Source organism: Buteo buteo, chromosome 29 (genome assembly GCF_964188355.1).
Source record: "Buteo buteo chromosome 29, bButBut1.hap1.1, whole genome shotgun sequence".
Taxonomy (NCBI): Eukaryota; Metazoa; Chordata; class Aves; order Accipitriformes; family Accipitridae; genus Buteo; species Buteo buteo.
The window spans coordinates 2,796,910-2,817,534 of NC_134199.1; the positions used below are offsets into that span (position 1 = coordinate 2,796,910).

Sequence of the window (20,625 nt, forward strand, 5' to 3'; positions counted from 1 at the left end):
GCTTTTAGTCCACTTAAAGCCGGACAAAATCCATAAGAAGGCAGAGTTGCAAATTGCTTTCCTGCCACACTACGATCCCATTTAGGGGCTCTGGAGCATTAGGAGCTAGCTGAGCCTCTCAGGATAACTTACTGAGGAGGCCTGCTACAGAGGCAATGTCTGTGCCCAGCTGCAGGCATATAGCTTGGAGAACCCAAAAGCAGGAAATACTGCAAAGGGGTTTGTTGCAGAAAATGGAAGATTATTTATGATCAAAGCAAATCCAATTCACAGTACAGACATACTGTACAGAGGTGCCAGTTCAGTGTAGAGGTACAGAGGTGTATTTATACATTAAGTTCCTCAAAGAGGTTGCTTTTTGGGGTTTCTTGCAGAGAAGATCCAGAAGTATTGCTTAACAACAACCCAACCAAATGGAGAGTTCCTTGATGCAAGTCCAGAACGAGAGTTTCAGAAGCCCCAATAAAACTGGAAGATGCTTTCAGCTTTAATATTCATGCTTTAATGCCCACTGAGTTTTATCCTACTCACTGGACCTGAAAGTGCAACCTTTCTCCACCTGTGAAATGTTTTTCGGAAGAAGTTCTCTTTCCCAAAAGCAAGAAGAGAAAACAGTTCATATGGAAGGGGGCCCCATGAAAATTTTTATTCCAAATGCACTGTTAACTTCCTTGACATTCTAGGAAATGTAGCATTCTCAGGAAGTTTTGGGAATGATCCTTATGTTTATATACACGCTTTTACTGACATTCAGTACTCACACAGTTGAAGACTGATGAAGTTGCAGACTACAACAGCCTACAGCTATGAGGACCAGTGGAATGCACAGTGCTACAGTAGTTAACTTGATAAATTCAAGCTCCTCAATGGAAAGATCCTAATCTCTCAGCTGAACTGTGGACTCATGTCCCTCGCTTTACACTAGGACAGTGATTTCTTTGTTCAGCTTAGTTCTGGTCCCAACTATTTTTTCAGTACTACTTTCCCACCTTACCCCACCCTGAGAAGCAGAGGCTCAGGAATCAAACCTGCTTTCCTCTTCATGAAAATTTGTTTAATTATTGCAGGCAGCTGCTGTGTGACATTCATCCCCAGTGCAGGGAAATACTCCCATACTGTTTGTCATAATTACCCCTTTTTGAGAGGAAGGCAAACCAGATTCAGTTTGCAGATTGAGTCCAGACTCCCAATGCAACCCCAGATATATAAAGTGAGCATTTTAAGTGAAGAAGTCAACACCACCAGAGATAATTCATCAAAACAACACAACTTTTAAGAACACCATTGTCTGATCCATCTAAAAAGTGGCCCATTGCAAAGGATATAAAACCCCTCTGATTTAGGAGCACAGCTCAGAGTGCCAATGCAGCCAAAGATCACAATGCAGAGGCCACAAACAGACCAGGGTGACGTGTGACATTGACCAAGCCCCAGAATATCGTTGGGAAAGATGCTGCACTGGTCACTGAGAAATGGTTGATCAAACACAGCTGCTCACAGAATACTTTTGTTTCTTCCAGTAGATATACAGATCAATATTTAGGCTTTTAACCATAACTTTGTTCTTTTATAAATAGGTGAAGATTGGGATGTGGTCTCCTAAAAGAGACCTTGCCTCTACAACTAGCACATAAGCTTGTGGGATGTAGTTCAAGAGCATCAACCACAACATGTCAGAAAAACAAAAGCAACTTTGTCTTCCCTCTTAGCATTTAAGTTTGCAGTAGCTAGTAGCAGGTAATCATGCACATATTTCTGACCATAAAAAGAGTATAAAAGCAATAACACTCTTAAAAGCATTGTGCAGACAACTCAAGCAGCCTCTGAAACTGTAGGTAATTTGTACTTAGAGATGCCAGGAAATTAATTCTTCAATTTGTGTACAAAGATTCATATTCTCCTACTCTTAGCCTGCCATTAAGCAACCTCTTGAGGAGAGAGCAATAAAAGCATCCTTTATCACCGTACTTACTAGGACTGCCATTTTAGACAAACATTTTCAAATAAAATCGATTGCCATATAAAACTGCACCAGACGGAAAATGCACTAAGCAGGCAACAGTACACATCTTACCTCAAACACAGTCAAACTGTACATCATTACATAGTCATTTCTTGTACTTGACAGGAAATAGAGGCAGAATCTCCAGGCTCCTATCTGCTGGGCAAAGTTATTTAAAAGCTCCTCTGAAAAAATAAAGTATTAAAAAATGACATTAAAATTCTTAAGCTGTAAACAAATCCATAACAACGTATACTGATCATACAATATCACACTGAGCATGGACAAAACTCCGTGTTCAGGGAATGACTTGAACAACCTGGAGGAGGGAAAAAAAAAAAAAAATAAATCACACTCCAAAGTATTAAAAGCAATCTAACGATAGGCTTTAATGAACACAAAATAGGTATGTCATTTTAGAATACAATTTTGATATAAATACTACACCAGACTAATAGCTGAATATTAAAATAGGTCACACAAAAATTATATTACAAGCATTACCATTTTATCTATAAAAGCCAAATGTCGGGATACCAGGTCACTGTGAAAGACTAGAAGTACTTCAGATCACACACAGCATTATAAAAGACCCTTGTTTTAATGCAATTGCTCCAAGAGCCGTTGACTTTGTTGTAGTGCAGCATATCAAAAACGTCTCCAAACGCTCAGGTACAGGATTTGGTCATCTCACATCAAGGGACTACATACCAAATGCGGCAAAGGGAAAAGCTGCAAGGGCTGTTTTACAGGCTAATCAAATTTAAGCCTTAATCAATTTGTTTCTTTCCTGCAACTTAAGCAGGAAAACAGGGGAGGCTGAAGGCTTTCACCTTTTTCACAGCAGATCTCCACAATAGGGGAAAAAAAACACCCCACCTTGACTAATTGCTTATTCTTTATTTTACCAGATTTCTGGGAGTTTTTCATACTGATCATACTTTTGGCACTGAAGTTAGAGATAGCAGAAGTTTGAGTATAAAAGAAAACTGCCTATTTACAGCCATTAACCACTGATTCAAGAAGCTAATCTAGAGCACGTCTAAGATCTCTGCTGGTTTTCACAACGACATATTTAATAACACCAGCCAAAATGAAACCTCACTGTTTATTCCTACTTGTCATTTCACATTAACTAGGACAGTCTTCTGCTTTCCCTTCTTAATGCTAAAGAAATCCGAAGTCCACGCCCCATCTCTAGGCAGAAGGTAGAGGTTTGCCAGGACATGCAGTCCAACAATGTACAGGCAGAAAAAAGGTAACATCCTTCTCCTACCCTAACCAACTTACTACCCTTGATAAAAAACTACATCTCCATGCTCACAGCAGTAGACAGTTACCAACATATTAATTATCTATAGGACCTGCTATGGGATATCTGAAACCCAAACTATGTAAGCCTTTACTTCAAGTTCATATGTAAGCAGGAGAGGCTAAAATGCAAGTTTGGTATCAGATAGAGCACTTTCATGTGCCATATTTAACATAACCAAGTCACCTCTGCCATGGTCTGCAGACAGCAGAAAGCAAAGGGGACCATCCTTTAGAAAGGGCATGAACTCACCTATCTCGCGTTTCCGCTCATTCGTTGTGCAATTGTGGAAAAACTCTGTCATTAGACTCTCCAAAGCCCGTAGTGAGGCCTCTTCAGATGCCTGGGAATGACATTTAAAGGAAAGAGTTAAAATATCATTCATGTCACAGATGCACCCAAAAACCAACAAGAGCACAAAGTCCAGGTGGAGGGCAAAATAATCTGGAATTTAAACTACTCACTGGTGTCAAGTAGCAACAAGATTTGTCCACTGCAAGTGAAAGCTTTGGACATGAAGGACCATTTGCTCAGCTGCATTAACTAATGAAAATAATACAAGAAGTTTCCTTTTTGGTTTTTTTTGTGGCATTTAGTAATTTCAAGTTAGCTCATCCTTGTCAAATAATTCTCACAAAGACAGCAAGTTCAAGTGAACATACTTTCAGATGTTTAGAGATAATAAATACAGCAATAGCACAGGAAACATGAATTTTGAGAGGACTCCTGACACCTATTCCTGTCTTTGCCTCAGTGTCACACTGTGCCACACTGCCACCTGCACCAAAGGTGCTCAGGAAGTGGCAGCTTGAAAGATTAAGAAATTTCCAGCACTTTGAAAAGCAATATACAAGTATTCAGCTATTTGATTCAAGAACGTCCCCCCATCTCCAAATTTAGCTTTTATTATAGAATTCATTGGTTATAGCTCAGTGGTTTTAAGTCCTAAAAAAAATTATCAGAATTAGCATGCAGCCATTGCAAGGTCACTATAGTTTTGCAAGTCTCTGGAGCTGGGATGATTTTATTCTAGTAACAGCTCACCACCGAGCTTAGCCTCTCTAGCTGTGCCACACTTCCCTTATGGTCTAAGCCTGATAATGGATAGCCTTAGACAACAGTACTGCTACAGTACAGACCATGCCATTAGTCATTCCTCTAATGTTTTCAACACATGCTATCAATAATAAATGCATCAAGATTCAAGCCCCAGTCTTCCTCTGCACAGAACCAAAGTAAGCCATTAAAGAAAACTTAAAGTTCTGCCACAAAACAATAAAAACAGAAACAAAAACCATGACCGGCAGTCTTCTGCAAAGAGATGAGCAAGTGAGACAACATGCAGAAACACTACAAGCTTCTGCTAGTTCCCATTTCCATGTACAGCAGTTTCCCCAAGGACCACCACAGGGCCAAGCAGCAGGAGACCCTCCTCAAACAGCCTGGGGTTGGATTAACCCCCCAGGAGAACTGACTCAACACAACAGCGTGGGAAGACAAATTCAGCTCTGCTCTCCAAACATGGATGCTCTGTAGGACACCATGCATTTTCAATTACTTCACAAAGGAATACTGAATTTCATCCTATCTCTCCTCTTCCTTCCCCCTTCCCTCCGCTTTTTTTTTTTTTTCTTTTTAACGACCTGCTCTAGAAAGCAAGGACTATTTTAGCAAGAAACATTGCTAGTGGGAAATTGGCTTAAAATAACCTACAATTAAATCAAAGCCACTTTGCCAGCTTAAGCAAGATCAAGCACCCGTTATCACCTCTTTAACACATTTATACATGGTCTCTGCAAACAATCCCTTGCACTATAAACTTCCCCTTGAAGCAGCCAGCCCTTCAGCCACTGAACAGTCTCCTCCTCCTGCCAGTCACCATTTCCCACATAACAGCAGCATTGTGGAGAAGAGACTCATTTAAAAAAAAAAAAATTTGATGGAGTCCTTAATGGCTTCAGGATATAGCCACACTGCCATTTCTATGCATTTTGTTCTGGGACATTGCACATTGTTGCAAATTCCTCCCAACTAGATCCAGGCATACATATCCAACATTTTTGTAAATCCCTGTAGTTTACTTCTCTGCTGCTCAACACTGAGTAAGCCTCACCAGCAGTTTCTGATGCCAACCCCCACAAAGAGGAGTTTCCAAACGTTGGGCAGATCAATATGATGCAAATTCCTCTGTAAGAAGCACTGCTCTCCCACTCCACCCCTCCACCAGCCAAGATCAAGATCACCTCAATTCACAGAGAAGTGTTAGCTCTTCACACAGGAATGGCAAGGCTCAATCGTTTTTGGATGGTTAATTCAATCCTTCTTTAGGAAGAGTAGATGAGATAAGTCAATTTTCTCCAAGATTCAAGAGTTATCTCCTACTTTTGGAAATAAATTGCAGAGTTCTTATAAATCTCGAACATCTGACATGTCCTCCACTGACTTCAAACTAAGATTTTGAAGATGACAGAGCCTACTCCTAGGAACACACTTAATAAAATAATAAATAAAAACACCAGCTTCACAATGTTCAACGCATCAAAATCAAAAAAGAAAACAGAGCACAAAGCAAGCATTTATGTAAAAAGCCCAGGCTGGCCAGCATCCAAGGCCAACCTGGCAGAAAGAAACAGCATGACCTCCAAGACTGTTTATTCTCCTATTTGACTTCTCCTGGCTGTTCCGGACGTTTGGCCAAAGGAAGGTGGAGTAGCACAAATTGTCTGAAGTAATCAAAACCCAGCCCAGGACTCTCTGCAAACAGGAGAGCCTCCCAGGTCTTCCCCAAATGCTATCTGATGGCCACACTAAGCACACCCCCTTCTAGCTATTGGCAGGACTTAAAAAGGTAGCAAGCTGCGTTCTGTATTTGCTAATGCCTTTGGGTATTCCTCAAGTTAACCGTTCCTGGAGCATGTGGTAACCACCCACCTTTCAAGCAAAGGCTCTGATAACTAGGTCATTGAGATAAAGAGGACACATGCTGTTGGAGAGCTGCAGAGGAAATTTACTGTACCTATATACAGACACCCCAGAAAGCAGATTATCTAGTGAGGCTATAATAAAAGTAGAGCTGTTTGTAGGACCTGTGGCTGTACCCGTCTGTAATATTTCCAGCTGCACCTCAGTATTATCACTCAAATTAATATGCAGTTTGCTTTCTTCTGAGGCTCAGCATTTACTCTGCACTGAAGAAAAGAACAGGCAAGTATCACCAGGGTCTGTGAAAAGACATGCTGATGAACCCTGATACCGAGCAGCAATGCATGGACATTAGCAACTGCCTCAGTCCTGCACAGTCAGGACAAGATTAAACCCCACAGGCAGCCAGAACCAGCAGCACTCACTTCACTTTCTGACTGGTCTGAAATTCAGCCATTTGGGTCATATGCAAATTTCATGTTTAAAGGTTTTTAAGTAAAGTCATGAAGTCTGGACCATCATTACCAGAATTTAGTACAGACTTTCTGGGTAAGGGCTGGCAGTTTGCCTCACCTTCATGAGGCATCACAGAATAGTCAACTATTAAACTACAAATACTTCTTACTGATTTTCACAAGTGGTAAAATCTGACCCCTCCACCCCCAATGTCTCAGGCTACTCAGGGCTGGATCAAACTGCCAGGAAATGCCGTTTGCTCTCTTCTGTCAACCATTTAGAAAAAAATACTCAAGTCTATGAATCCCATTTGCAGAGCAGGTAATGTCAGCTTTTTACCATGAAAACCTTTGCAATTCACTAAAAACAGTCACGGTAAGATTTGACATGCCACCATCCACACGGGCTCCACTGCTTCCGATTGCCCAAATGCTATGGTTGAGCTCAGACCTGCAGGCTCTTGCAGGGAGGATCTCAGCTGCCAGATTCAGCAGACCCTCCAGCCAAAGATGATGTCCTCAGTCACAGCTTGGTTAGGTGAAGAAGTTAGTGATACATGAAACTAAGCAAGCAGGTCTAAATGCTGGTACACCAACAGCTACAGATACCTGTGTTCCAGTAGGACATCCATACTTTGACCTAGAAATTGTTTCCAAGACAGCATCTTGGAGAGATGCATCATAGCCAATTCTCCCCAAAACAGGTGCTGTCATCTGCTGCTGTGCTACGTTGGGTCTGTACTGCATGGGCAAGCGTCAGGTCTGTCCCAAGTCTGATCTGAGCATGACTTGATATGGATCAGGGTGGGAGAGGACCACTGTCAGTCTACATCCTTATCATCCCCATTTTTGCCTCATTAAGTTTGCTAAAGGTGTTTCATTAACAGTTATCATACTAGAACTAGTTATCAAACTAGCTGCTTACTCATACCATTTATCTATGAACTCCAACCTTTAATAGCAGTCTCACACAACCAGCAAAATGACAGATTCACAGCTGAGACTACAGCTTCCTATTTTGACAGAAATTACAAGATTTGCTACCAAGAACCTGCACATTCTCCATTCACCAAAGAACAAAAATGATGTATAAAACCTGGATCTACCAGCTGATTTCAGGGCTACCATTCAATTACATTTTAAGATGTATGAGCCATTAACCGATTTCTGTTGATTAAGGAAAAGAATACTAATAGCTGCTAACTTACTGCATTTTAGACTGTTTAAACTCCAGTCCACTGCACCTCAGTAAGGCTCTAAAGGAGCAAAATCTTTGTACCTTGCTGCTTAAACCAGGACACCATAACAAGTTCAGTTTAGCCTGTAGCCTATGACTAAAGCATTCCGGTAGGACGAGTTACTCATCCAACTCTGGCGAATAACAGAGGAATGACTTTTGGATTGCAATTTAGACATTGCACATTTACTTTAATAGAAGATACAACACTAATTTTAGTTTGCATAGTACCTGATCGTTCTGGAAGATATGAAAGTGCTTTATAAAGCTATTTCAATTTTCTCCAGAAGTGCTTTCATTTAGAGTTCACTTTCTATCTTTTTACTTCATATTATGTTCTCTACAGCGATTGTTTCTTTTAGAGGAAAGCTCTTCTCTAATGCTTTGCCATAAAAACACAAGCTGTTAACCTTTTAATGTTTGCTATTAACAGCTCGGTAGAATATCGATCATACAAATGATGCTCTAAATACGGCAACTCAGGCTGATGACAACTGTAAGAGGAGGGTTATGTCTGTTGACTTTTTTTCTAATGTGTTTGGAAATGGATATGACTCCAAGACAAGATTAAGGTAATCCCTCCACAAAGCTTTTTTTAGTAAGATGTTAATTGCAGCTGCAACATTACCAATGTGACTTCAACAATCCTTCAGGCAGCACCAGAACACCTTCCTCTGCCATGGAAAAATGGGTTTTACACCACACAAGTGGAATCTTAAAAACACCTCCTTCAGCGGCAGGTAGGAAAAACACCTGTACCACTGAACCCCAGAAGCCCTTACTGCCCCCCTGTAATGCCTCTACTCTTTATTTAAAAGAGGAGGGGATCTCTCTCTGTTAGGGAGTTATTTACCCCTCTGCACCCCACCACGTTTTTAATTCAGACGCCCACTCTTGTTCCATCCCTCCCTTCAATACCTGCACTGCTGAAGCACTTTTCACACTGTATCTAACACCCACCAGCCCATAAAGCCTCCCTACACCATATACTGGTAGCAAATGAAGATAGTTTTCCAGCACAGCCCTGGCTTCCTAATTTTTTGGAGCCTGCTTCTACATCCCCCTCCTACCCACCATGACTCCTACCATCACCAGTCCTTCTGGTTATCAAGCTTTGGATCTTACCACATTTTACCCAGCTCTGCTAAAATGAGTATCAGCTACATCTACCAGCTTGTGCTCGTAACGGGCAACTCTTCCAGGAGAGAAGTGACTGCAGGAGAGCACACAATGCGAAACCCTGTTGTTTGAAGTGTTCCCAGCAGGAATTACTATAATGCCACTGACACTGCATAAGATTAAGAAAAAAGAAAAATCATGCACACACCACAATGGCAGCTGCTAGTATAAAATAACTCATCATCACCCTGCCTTTGCTAAATTACACTGTCCCACCCTCTTCCACCTCAGAGCCTTCTGTTTCCAATTTTGTGCAGTTACTTAATAGTACAGGTATAACACATATGAATACAAGCCACTACACTTCAGCTGCTGAATTTTTTTCCATTGTATTTTTTTTATTGTTGTAGATAATTTTTAAAGGAAACTCAGTCGAGACTAATTTAATAATACACATACCTTGCATGCATATGTGCCAAGGTAGTAATTTACTCATTTAAGAATTACCAGGACATCTTTCAGAACCCCTCCCTGCCCAAGCCTTAACATAACATGATAATGAACATGTAAATTAGTAATTACACTCTCAGAAAGATTGTGGGTCATTTCAAGCCTGCTTGTGTGGGTCACAAAAGCCTGCCTTTTGCAGCTATCAGCAAAGCACAGATTATTATCACCACTTCAGTAAACCTCTGGAACAGCCTTGGGTCGGTCACTCGATGCAGTGAAGTTCATGAAAAGCGCAGCATTATTTTTAGCAACAAAAGCAGAATTATGAACTGTTTTAAAAAAAAGTCGTATGACACCCAACACATCCTCTAGAAAGGATGAATGCACACTACCAAGAGCCAGAGCTGTGCAGCTCAAAGGCAGTGTTACTACATTTAATCGTTTTCAACTAATGATTTTAGAAGCCTGGGCTTTCACACTTATTCCCAAGGTCTCCTTATCAGTATAACTCACAGAGGTCTTAAATTAGGAGACAGAATGCAGACCCTGCAACATACGTGCTCCCTGGCAGTACACTGCTGATGGTATCAAGACACAGCTCAGTCTTTATTCTCAGTTTCCTTGTTGCATTTCAGAGATGTTTTTGTGGTTTGATGAACCGAAACTAGACTCAGCTTCACTCTGTGCTTTGAGAACAGTTCAGGCTCCTGGTGCCATTTCAAGAGATCTCCTGGCTGCAGAATACAACCCGCGTATCTGGTTCATTTGTTTCAAGGGCCACAACTTCGGCAGCTCACTAATGAGATGTAGATTTTGCAAATTCATTTGTTATACCACAATTTAAGCAAAAAAATCTACTATAAAAGTAATGAATTACTGTTCTACCTCAAGGTGATTGGCGGAGGAATAAAGGCACTACGTTACTCTCGATCTCCCTGCTGTGATGAAGCTGATGTCCAGCATCAAGAGCTGCTCAAGGCCATTCTGCCTGTACAACTCGTCACTTCAGAAATCCCAGACTGCAATTCAGGAATCAATGTGTTTTATTTAACCATCAGCTAAAGACTAAGAATGACCACAGGCTGAACACTACTGCGTGGAACAGGCTGTGGAGAGCCAGCAGTGATAATCTGATTTCTTGAACAGGATAAAGAGATCATCTTACCTGTAAACACTGCCGGCTACACAAGTAATCAGGCACCTTTTTGAATACCTAAGGGATCTTATTTCTTAAATCTTCTTGTACAGGCAGGTTCAGTTAACCAGGCTTCAGGTTTTAAGGCTGAACTTTGACTAACAGGCTCAAGTGTCCGAGTCTGATTCTTTCTAAACTGCTAACTCTTAATCCACATAATCAAGTCCAGTATCCAGTGTGTCCTCCACCAAGCATTCCACGTTTGCTTTGCTGTTTACAAAAGATGCTCATTACATGGAAATGCAGCAAGCATAGAGCATTAAAATTCAACACCTAGAAGTTCTCTTAGAAACCCACCGAAGGAATAAAATAATCATAGCAAGCTGCCATAAGCAAAGTAAGATTTAGACACAGCACCGTTACAAGCCATGCTCTTGCTGAGGACAAGCACAAGAGCAATTTATGGGCCCCTGCCACCCAGGGAAGGCGGGCTGGTCAAGAGACAATGACTTGCCCACTGATTTACTGCAGTTTAGCTGCTGGAAAAGACTTAACAACACATTATTTCCCCAAACAAGTAGCTGCTAAAACAATGATACACAGATGAGAAGTGCAGAAGTATCCAAAGCAGACTACTCGAGATCCATATTTGGCATCATACTACTGCCTATCACCATAGCACGGGTGTCCCAGGTGGGTACAGGTGGCACTAGGGTCACTTTTTGGACTTATGACTTAACTTTGACAATCCAGGTACAGTCATTAGACTTTCCTCAGCAATACACTCAGTTCAAACAGCTCTCTGCTGCTGTCCACCACTTTTTAAGCCACCACTGACAACAAATTTTCCGCTTGGGTATTATCAGAAAAAACAAGCCATTAACTCACAGTATGCTCTTCAGATGGACACCGCACAAGGTTGATCATCAGCCAAGAGTGGTCAGCTGGGTACAAGCCACTTTCTGGATGATCAAATACTGCAAGGTGACTCTGGTTCTCTCCCCGAGTACAGAAATAATTTAAACTCTTCCAGTGAAGTCTAGGAACTCACATCTCTGAAGGAAATTTCTTCCCCCGCCCCCCCCACCCCCCAATCTGTATTTGGGTCCATCCTTTCACCTCACACTCTCCCGTTGCTGGGTTCTCCGGAATGTGCCACGCTTCAAACCAGCCTGCCACACCTTGGAGGGAGATCCCATCCTTTCCTGTAAGGCGATGTTCAGGCAGGAGCTGCGGGACCACGGTCACAGGGTACAAATCACTTCCCTTTTCTCTGCATAAGCAAATCTAAGCTTGCACAAACAGCACCACAGGACTAGCCCAAACAAATACATGCAACTTAACTCATTGAGATAACACTTCCCCTGCCATTTTAGGTGAAGTAACCTGAGTTTCAAAAAGGCAGGTGAGAAAAAGATCCCAAGGCCATACTATTTTGGACACAGTTATGTCAGGGGGACGGTATTTGTGGAGGGAATAAAAAACTCCTTACAAAAATTATTTATAAAAATAAAAAGGTGGTAAGAAAAACGCTTGCATCTTCTTACTCAAATGGTCCAGAACAATTAATAGATGAGCAGCGACATGTAAAATGAACTTAGAAAAAGTATAAAGAATGGTCTTTTTAGTTGAAGTTAGTTTTAAAAAACACACCTATCTTCAAGTTTTAAGCGAGTCTTCCTACAAAGAACACTACTCTTGCTCTTACAGATGGATATTTGACACTTAAAAATGCTAAAAAGCTTGCTCCTCACCACTTGTTCAAATGTGGCAGCAACTTGACCAGAGAGGAGACTAGAAAAAAGGTGGGTAAGTGATAGGAGTTGTAAACCTGGCACGCTTGCATATCAGCAGTAAGCTGGTCCAAGATGCATTAACAGATTTTTTAAACACACTTCTCAAATACTCTACTGTCTGCAAAGCCGCAAATAAGCCCTTATTTATCTCAACCTACAGACAACTCACAGTAATACCCCGACAAACAATCTGAATTGCAATCGTAACTTAAGGAGTCTCCGACACTATGCACATATGCAGAGTTGGAAATGGAAAGCACTAGGACAAGCAAAAAAGAAAGCAAACGTAAGAAGAAAACAATTATTCAGCATATTTCTTAAAGTGGTCCTTCTATTCAGATGCAGCTCCATCTACAGAAAGGCAAACCCCCGCTGAGATTTTACCCGCGCTGACACATCCGAGCTGCTCATTTTCCACGTAGTTCTCCAACATCCACTTCTGCCTGGCAGGATTAAGCCCATTACCTTGGGGAAAAACTTTCCCCAACACCACACTATGCAAAGTGACATCAGTGCAAGGTTTATGGTAAACCTGGGAGAAGGATTATACCTTACCCAATATATTACACCAGCCAGACCCAATTTCCAAGGAGGTATAAAATACCGTGCAGTGTAATCATAAAACCCTCAGCCCTCTGACAAAGAGAAGAAAAAAAGCCTGTGATATTGCAAGTTTAATTCCTGGCAAGAGCTTTAAAACTTGTGTTGGGCATTTAAGAGTGTATAATGAAACTATCATGGATGACACCATGGGAATAACTCTACAAGACTTTTTTTTATTATTATTTTAAATGTTTCCAAAGGACAGCACATGCAGGAAGAACATCTAGTCCACTTAAAGAAAAACAAGATCTTGATATCTGTAATGCTTCTGCACTTTGGGGTATTTCACAACAGCAGTCTGCTTCTCACCCTTGCATCTCCTGCAGCTCCAGGCCAACACAGCTATCTGCCCTGGGACAGGGGGGCTCCGACAGACCAACACACAACTAGACTTTGGTCAACATGACCCAACCCACTTCATCAAGCACCAGCAGGAAACAAGAAAAAGCAGCTGAAAGTTTGCTGCAAGCTGCTGCAAAGCAGCCTTTTTCCTCCTTTGCTTTTCCCCCCATCACAAAAACTGCTTCTCTTGTGCTGCTGGCAGGATCAGAGGAGCGGCTGGTGCAGCCCTCCGCCGTGGACAGAAGCAGGAATAGCCTTGCTCCTCAGCACCTACCTTATACTTGCATGTCAGAGGTTATAGGCCATGGATCACATCCTCCTCCTCTTTTTTTTCCTCCATACTGGCAAAAAGAAAGCCAAGGAATTGTAGAAAATTCAATCTTATCCCCCATAAGCAAAGGAACAAATCTAACCACTACAGAGTTGCTCTCTACTGTATCCCTTCCAGACCTCGATTTTAAACACGCTGTTCTTTGACACCAGCTGCTACTCCAGGAAAACAACCGCCGAGACAAACTTCAGTGAAAGAAACTGCCCTCAATCCCAAAGAAAAGGACTAGTGGTATTGCAACGCAGAAGAAATCTGTTGGTTTTACCCACGGAAGCAGGAGAGAATCAACCAAGCACAATGCAGATTTGTCAGACAAAATTATCTCTCATAAGGAAAAAAAAAAACCAACCCAAAACACTCTTTCCTCTAGAAGACTGCATCCCCTTCATTTAATGCCGACTTTGGCATTCTGACAAGCCAGTATACAAAACAGATGAGTACGCTCCTGTCTCAAAAGGGGGGACAAAAAGAAATCACGACACTCCCTCTTAGGAAGAAATTAATGCTGTGATATTTTATTACGGCTTTAACCAAGTCAAACCACTAAAAATACACACAGACTTGCAGACCCAGCCACAAACTTGGAGATGCTGAAACAAAAAAGATAATTTGGAGCATGAATGCAAAGTACTGGGAAATGGTAAAAGAAATGTAACTCTGGGCACGATCCCCAAAGGAGAGGGATCAGGGAAGATTGGGGGGGGGGGGGGGGGGGGGGGGGATTAAGAAATTTGTTATGTTGCTAGAAGAGCCTGAAACACTTCAGGTAGAGTGAAAGCTCCCCATGCTGATTGTAAATAAAAAACAGAAACGTGGATAAAGAAAGGAATAAAACATGTGGGGGGAGGAAGCTAAGATTGGAAAAAAAGTTGCTTCACCACAGAAACACCTTTCATAAACTGTAGGTGCTCCTGAGCCCAGGCTTGGAGAAGCTGCACCATTCCCAACCTGCCAGAGGCTCTCACCAGATGACCCACTCCATTTCTGAGCACAGAAATAAAACCCAGGGGCTGCCTGGATGAGTAAGCAACTTCTTGAACATCATAATCAGTAGGGGAAAAAGCCAATTACTTCTTCTCTACCAAACTTAAATATTTACACTTTTGTTGGAGCAACCAGACATTCACAAGAGAACAGCCACATGCTACATGCTTTACCTCTATAAATGGTATTCTAAGCATCTTATTTTGACAAAACAAACCTGGCAAACACCTTATTTTTTTTCTCCAGAAGTAGAAGATTGCCATGTTAACACCTGGGATGCAGAGAAGGCCAAGGCAGCAGCGACCCAAATACATTTATAGTTACTAACAGGGAATACTGCTGACTGATAAAGGATATTGATTTGGAAGGATTTTAGGACTCATTCTATCAGAGAGATATCAGCCTATACACGTAAAAGCTACATTTTTTTCTGCTTTGCATATACTAACACCCATTAACAAATATAACAACAGTAATAGCAGCTCCTTCTCCCTGATCTAAATGGCAACACCTAACAGTGTGCATTAAAATAACTAAACAGAACACAAATTCCTTGGAGCTTTTAGGCATCTGCACACTGCGCGATCTCTTTGCAGCGCTGAACCCCACTGCATGAGCTTAGTAGTACAGGCACGGTTTTTATGCTTCTCTACTAAAATAATCCCAACAACCAACACTCATCTATCAGTGCACTGCCATGATCATTACCTAGCAGAAAGAGGCTTTTTGAGCTAGTTTAGTAGACCTTGAGGCTCAATAATTTTGCCTTAATACCTTTTAGCCCATCTGGAGACAGTGCAGCTGACATTTAGCTACCCAAGTCTTTGAAATACAGCGTATGTACTGTAGTTATAGATCCTGAAAGGTATTATGTATAACCATTCCACTAAATTAGCTATTTTCTTCAAAGAAAAAGCTTTCATCCTTCACAGCCACGCTTGAGACCAGCTTTCCTGCTACAAACTCAGTTCTGATTCCCCTTTCTTCTAAATCTGCCAAGAGGGACACGCAGGTTCAGCCTTCACCGAGGGCCACCGCAGGCAGATGCTGCTGCCGAGGGTGTCACAGCAGATAGAGCTGCCCACCCGGCCGGTGGCTTTGCTACAGAACTAATAAATATGTGAAACAGTTCACCAGCATTAAGTCTCAGCTCCCATTTAAAGATTTAATAAAGCGGGGATAATAATGGGGCACAGAAAGTTATGACGTGACTTGAAGGCCAAAAAAAGGAAGCCAGATGTTGGAGCTGAGGCTAGAACTTCGAAGTTCCTATTCTCTTGCTTCTCTGCTCAGTAGAGTGAGTCAGAATGGTTTCAAAAAGGGTTTACTTTTATTTTTAAACTACGTACTTTAAGGGGATATACAGAAAGCTGACAGAACTTCAGACTACTACACCACAGCGGTCTAGTTTTGATGCTGCACATCAGCCAGCAATGTCGGAGCAGGCACTGCCGGGGGGAGGGGACAACACACTCCAGCTCCCTCTTGGTCTCAAAAACCTCCCCATCAAACAAAGTGCTTCCTGCCTGCCCCAGCACAGGCAGCACGCTCAACTTTACCATCTTCTCCATCTCTTGGTATGGGAAGACATCCCCACAGCTCACCTGCTTCAGGACCAGGTGGCAGCAGCCCAAACGCAATTTAAGCATCTCTAGCTTGGGATGGGACAGCCAGGCAGAGGGTTCTTGCAAAAGCAAGAAGCTGCCACTGCTGCTCCTGCCACAACAATGTCCTCACCCACCTGCACAGTAGACATCGGGAGTGGTCCCAAAAACACAGGACTGGATCACAGCCCACAGACCCTTCCAGCCTTAGGGCCACCAGCTCAGCTACACTGACATACATAATAAATGTGAGCTATTTTGGTAATTCAGCAGCAAGCTCCCTGGCAACCAAGAGTGCCAGAACAACCTATGGCTCACCAGCATTACCTGGCTAGATATGCTGCAATCCAGACATACTTTATTCCTTAGCAAACGGAAGGCTTAAACCATCGTCGGGTCTCCAAAGGAAGCTTTAAGTCTAGGAAAATGACAGCATTTACTGCTAAAAAAAAAATTGGAAGGTGATAATAGGGGCTATAAAATAAAAGCTAGGATGCTGCTGGGGAAAATTTAGAAAGATTCAAGCTACACACGCCCACTGCCTACTTCCATTTTTGCAAGCTATATTTGCTTCATGCAGAACAGGGACACAAGCTTCTTTGGATCTGCTGCTGCTACTTCTATTGTCTGCTTCCCACTTCACTACACATTTATGAGGCCTAGTGATAACCTGAAAGAAGCATGACTTGTTTTGTAACTAAAGCCAACATGTTTGAGAAGCCTGTTTGCAGTTCTCTTGACTGAAGGGTTGACTTCATATGACATCTTTAAATCTGATACCTAACACAATAGCATTTCCTGGAAGTAGTCCCTCTTCCTAAGCTGTTCATCTAGTTGCTGGCAGGATACAAATCCCGCATAATTGAAGAATACATTTGCTAGGAGGTAATCACCTGACTTCCAACCTCACATGGGAGTTACAAATACACTTGCCAGGTGACTGGTATGCTCAGGACATCATAACTGAGCCCTGATGGTTTCAGAGATGGTTCATCTTTGCTAGTGGAAGCAGAAGAAAGGTGGAAGAATGAGTGAGAAGACAAACGCATAGCTTATTTGGATGCAAACCATGAATGCATTCAAGCAGTAGTTCCATGAACAATATTTATTTCGAAGCTGTTAGCTAAAATCATCTAGAAGGATCCTAAAAGTTGACTAGGAAACTACATTAATACTTTGCGGTCTATTAAAGAAGAGAAAAGCTTGAAGAGTGCCACCTGAGCGCGTCAACTGGAGCTACTCACTCTGTGTTTAGAGGTTAACTTGACTCCACAGAAATCCAATTGAGCTGTATTTTACAATTCTCTATCTTCTCTACAAACATACCATGACATCATCAACATTGACACACCTTTTTCACAGAAAGCCACAAATTGGATGCTGTACAGGAACTATTTAGCAGACATGCAATGCACATTAGTAGTCTGACATGCCACCAGCATGTAATAATCACCACACACAGTACGACAACCAGAAAGCTTGACACAGCAGGGCTGCTCTTTACAAATATCTCAGAAGCAAAAGAATGATTCAAGCTTCCTGTGAAACTAAATAGCTTTTTAATGATGGCATAAGATTTCTGAGCCATTAGTGGCATCCAAGCACACTGAACTGGCACCTGTTCTACGACACACGTAGCTTCTGAGCACATTGCGCATCACTGGTTTCCCCCTCTTCTTTTTAACTTAACAGTGTGTTCTTGTCACTCCTTCCCAGCTAATCAAGCTCTAACTCATTACTGCTCCCATTGCTTACACCCTTCAGGATCCACTCAATTCAACTTCAACTAATAAAATCTGCTTCCACAAGTCTGTATTTTTGACAGCAGAGATTAATTATGTTTTATTTGTTCCCAGTATGCCTTACACCATCTCATCTTCACACTTTTCCAACTGTTTCCAGGAAGAAACAGTACACTACCAGCAGAACATGCCCATCTGTAAGCTCCAAGGAAATGGGAGCATAAGGAAAATCTTGCACAGTAGTCACATGAAGAGTTACAACAGTAAATTCTGCAGTATAGCCCAATGACTGCTTTTCAAGTTCCAAAGCCAGTACTCGGCTTGTAGCTGAACCAAACAGCGGATGTTCAAGGAAAAGAAATGAAAACAAGATGTAATTCAGCAGGCTAAATGTGCATATCTGTATGAAGGCAAGGGAAGAACTAAGAAGTCCTTTCACCACCTGCAATTATTAGTGCACAAAACTTGATAACCTCTTTCCACATGCAGAGCTACAATTTGTTACATACAACTGGTCCACCATATTCTCCGAACTCAACCACGGTATTTATTCATCTTCTTGAACCTGGGCTAATCACCAAAAAGAATCCACCTTGGCAACATTGCCCTTTGTTCTAGCTTTGGCCAAAGCTAAATTCAGGAAGAACTGGGACATTTGGCAGACAGTCCATCCTGAGCAGACAGGTACATCCCTCCGACTGATCAAGCACGCACGCACACCAAGTAGTAGCAGGCTGCTACTTGTAATTATTCAGGGGACCATATCCCACCCCAACAGACACCATATGGGGTAGCAAAGCCTCTCAAAGGGACTAACGAAATTCAACTGAAACGGGCTACAGAGAGCAAGGTTTCAATAAACTAGCAATAGTGTACCAGAAGCACACCAAACCATGTGCAGATGTGATTATTTCGGCTCCTGGTTGAAGAAATTCACAGCTGCAAACGAAGATCCCATCTTCCTGAAGAAAAGGGGCACAAGGCCTGAGCCAACATTATCTAAGACAGCTTAAGCTAGAAAGTGGTTGAAAACTAGATCAGTAACTACTGTCTTTGCCCAGTGGGACTCTCTGGGTGAGACTGAAGGCAGGTTTCCATGAACAGATCCAGGGCTGCAGAACACATCTCTCTACTTACTGATCAACTGCAAAGTACATGTTTGTGGCTTCCCTTTGTCAACGCAATAAATTTTGGGATATAAGGTTTCCCTGCAGGTAGAACAAGGGAAAAATAAGAATAGCAGTTGTTACTAAGCATATCACTGCCAGCGCTTGGTATGACAATAGTGAGCAGCATCGCGATCCCCTGAAGACAGATTTCCACCTACCAGCCCTGCAAGCCTGACTGTGCGTGCACCCAATGGATTAAAGATGTCTTCTCTCACATCTTATCAAGAGAAAAAAAGATTGTGCAAATCAAAGCATGCCGTATCTCAGCTCTGTATCTCTTGGTAGGACTGCACACAGCTACGACTGCTGCTGCTGCTGGAAGGCAGCTGAACACCAGTACCTACAGCAGAATTAAATAACGCTCTGCACAGAAAGGAATCCAGGTCATTTCTGCAGCTTATCCAAGGCTAAATTGGAGGCGAACAGGTCAAATCCACGGCCGGCACTGGAGAAAACCTGTAATTCTCAACAGCTTCTGGCACAAACGCTCCCAGGAAGAAGTTCTGCCTTCACAGCTTTTTTAAATTCATTACCACGGCGGCCCCGAGGGTGAAGGCCTCCATAACACCCGCAGACCGCGGCCGGGACGTTGCCCGGGCGGCTCCCCGCAGCAGGCCCCGGGCCGCCCGGTCCCCGCACGGGGGGCAGGCCCTGAGGGCTAGCGGGCCCGGGACAAGCCGCAGGTCCAGCCGGAGAACCCCCCCCCGCACCTCCCCGCCCTGGGGGAGCTCCGCGGCGGCCCCGCTCCCCGCCCGCACTCACCATGGCTGCCGGCGGCTCCCGCGGGGCGGCTCTAGGCAGGGCACCGCGCTCCGCTCATGTCATGGCCGGCGGCGGCCGGTGGCGGGGCCTCCCCGCCCATGCACCGGCGAGCCCCCGCCGGCCGCAGAGCCCCAGGCACCGCAGGCGACCCCCCCCCCGCCCGGAGAGGAGCTGCCGCCGCCGCCGCCGCCTCCCAGCCCCCGGGCCTCCCCCGGCCGGCGGGGACGGGGAGCCCCGGGGCGCTGGGAAGGGCCGCCGGAGGGCTGGCTCGGGAGGGCGCGCCGGTCGCCGGCGGAAGGGACGGGAGGGGAAAGGAGGGAAAGGGAAGGGAACGCGGCCCGGCCCGGCGCGGCGGCTGTCGGTGCGGCCGGTGGCTACGCCAGGCGCATCCTGCCGCGCACCGGAGAGGAGGCTCTGCCGGCCCCGCCCCGCCCTGCCACCGGAAGCGGTCGCCGGACCCCTGCGGCCAATCGCGGGCGAGGCGGTGGTGCCCGGCGCATGCGCAGCTCTCCGCGGCACGCCGCCGGCCGCCATCTTGGAGAAGGGCGCGGGGCGGGGCGGGGCGGGGCGGGGCGGGGGGGGGCAGGGAGGGAAGGTGCACGCCCGGAGGTGCTCCTCGCCCCGCCCCGGCGCGGCTGCGCATGCGCGAGAGGCTCTTCC

General features: G+C 43.8%; 1 protein-coding gene across 4 annotated transcripts in view; it reads right to left on the reverse strand.

Annotated features, from left to right (window-relative positions):
• XPO6 (exportin 6) overlaps positions 1–20,392 on the reverse strand; it is a 55,890-nt gene extending 35,498 nt beyond the window's left edge. For 3 of the 4 annotated variants that reach the window (XM_075018363.1, XM_075018362.1, XM_075018359.1), the window contains exons 1-3: positions 19,966–20,391; positions 3,567–3,657; positions 2,075–2,187 (exon numbers count right to left, since the gene is read on the reverse strand). In XM_075018363.1, coding sequence (XP_074874464.1) covers positions 2,075–2,187; positions 3,567–3,657; positions 19,966–19,968 — 207 coding nt within the window. In that variant the 5' untranslated portion in view covers positions 19,969–20,391. Of the gene's footprint in view, positions 1–2,074; positions 2,188–3,566; positions 3,658–19,965 lie in introns of all 4 variants that reach the window. The other variant, XM_075018361.1, reaches the window with a different exon arrangement.
• Positions 20,393–20,625: the final 233 nt, after the last annotated feature.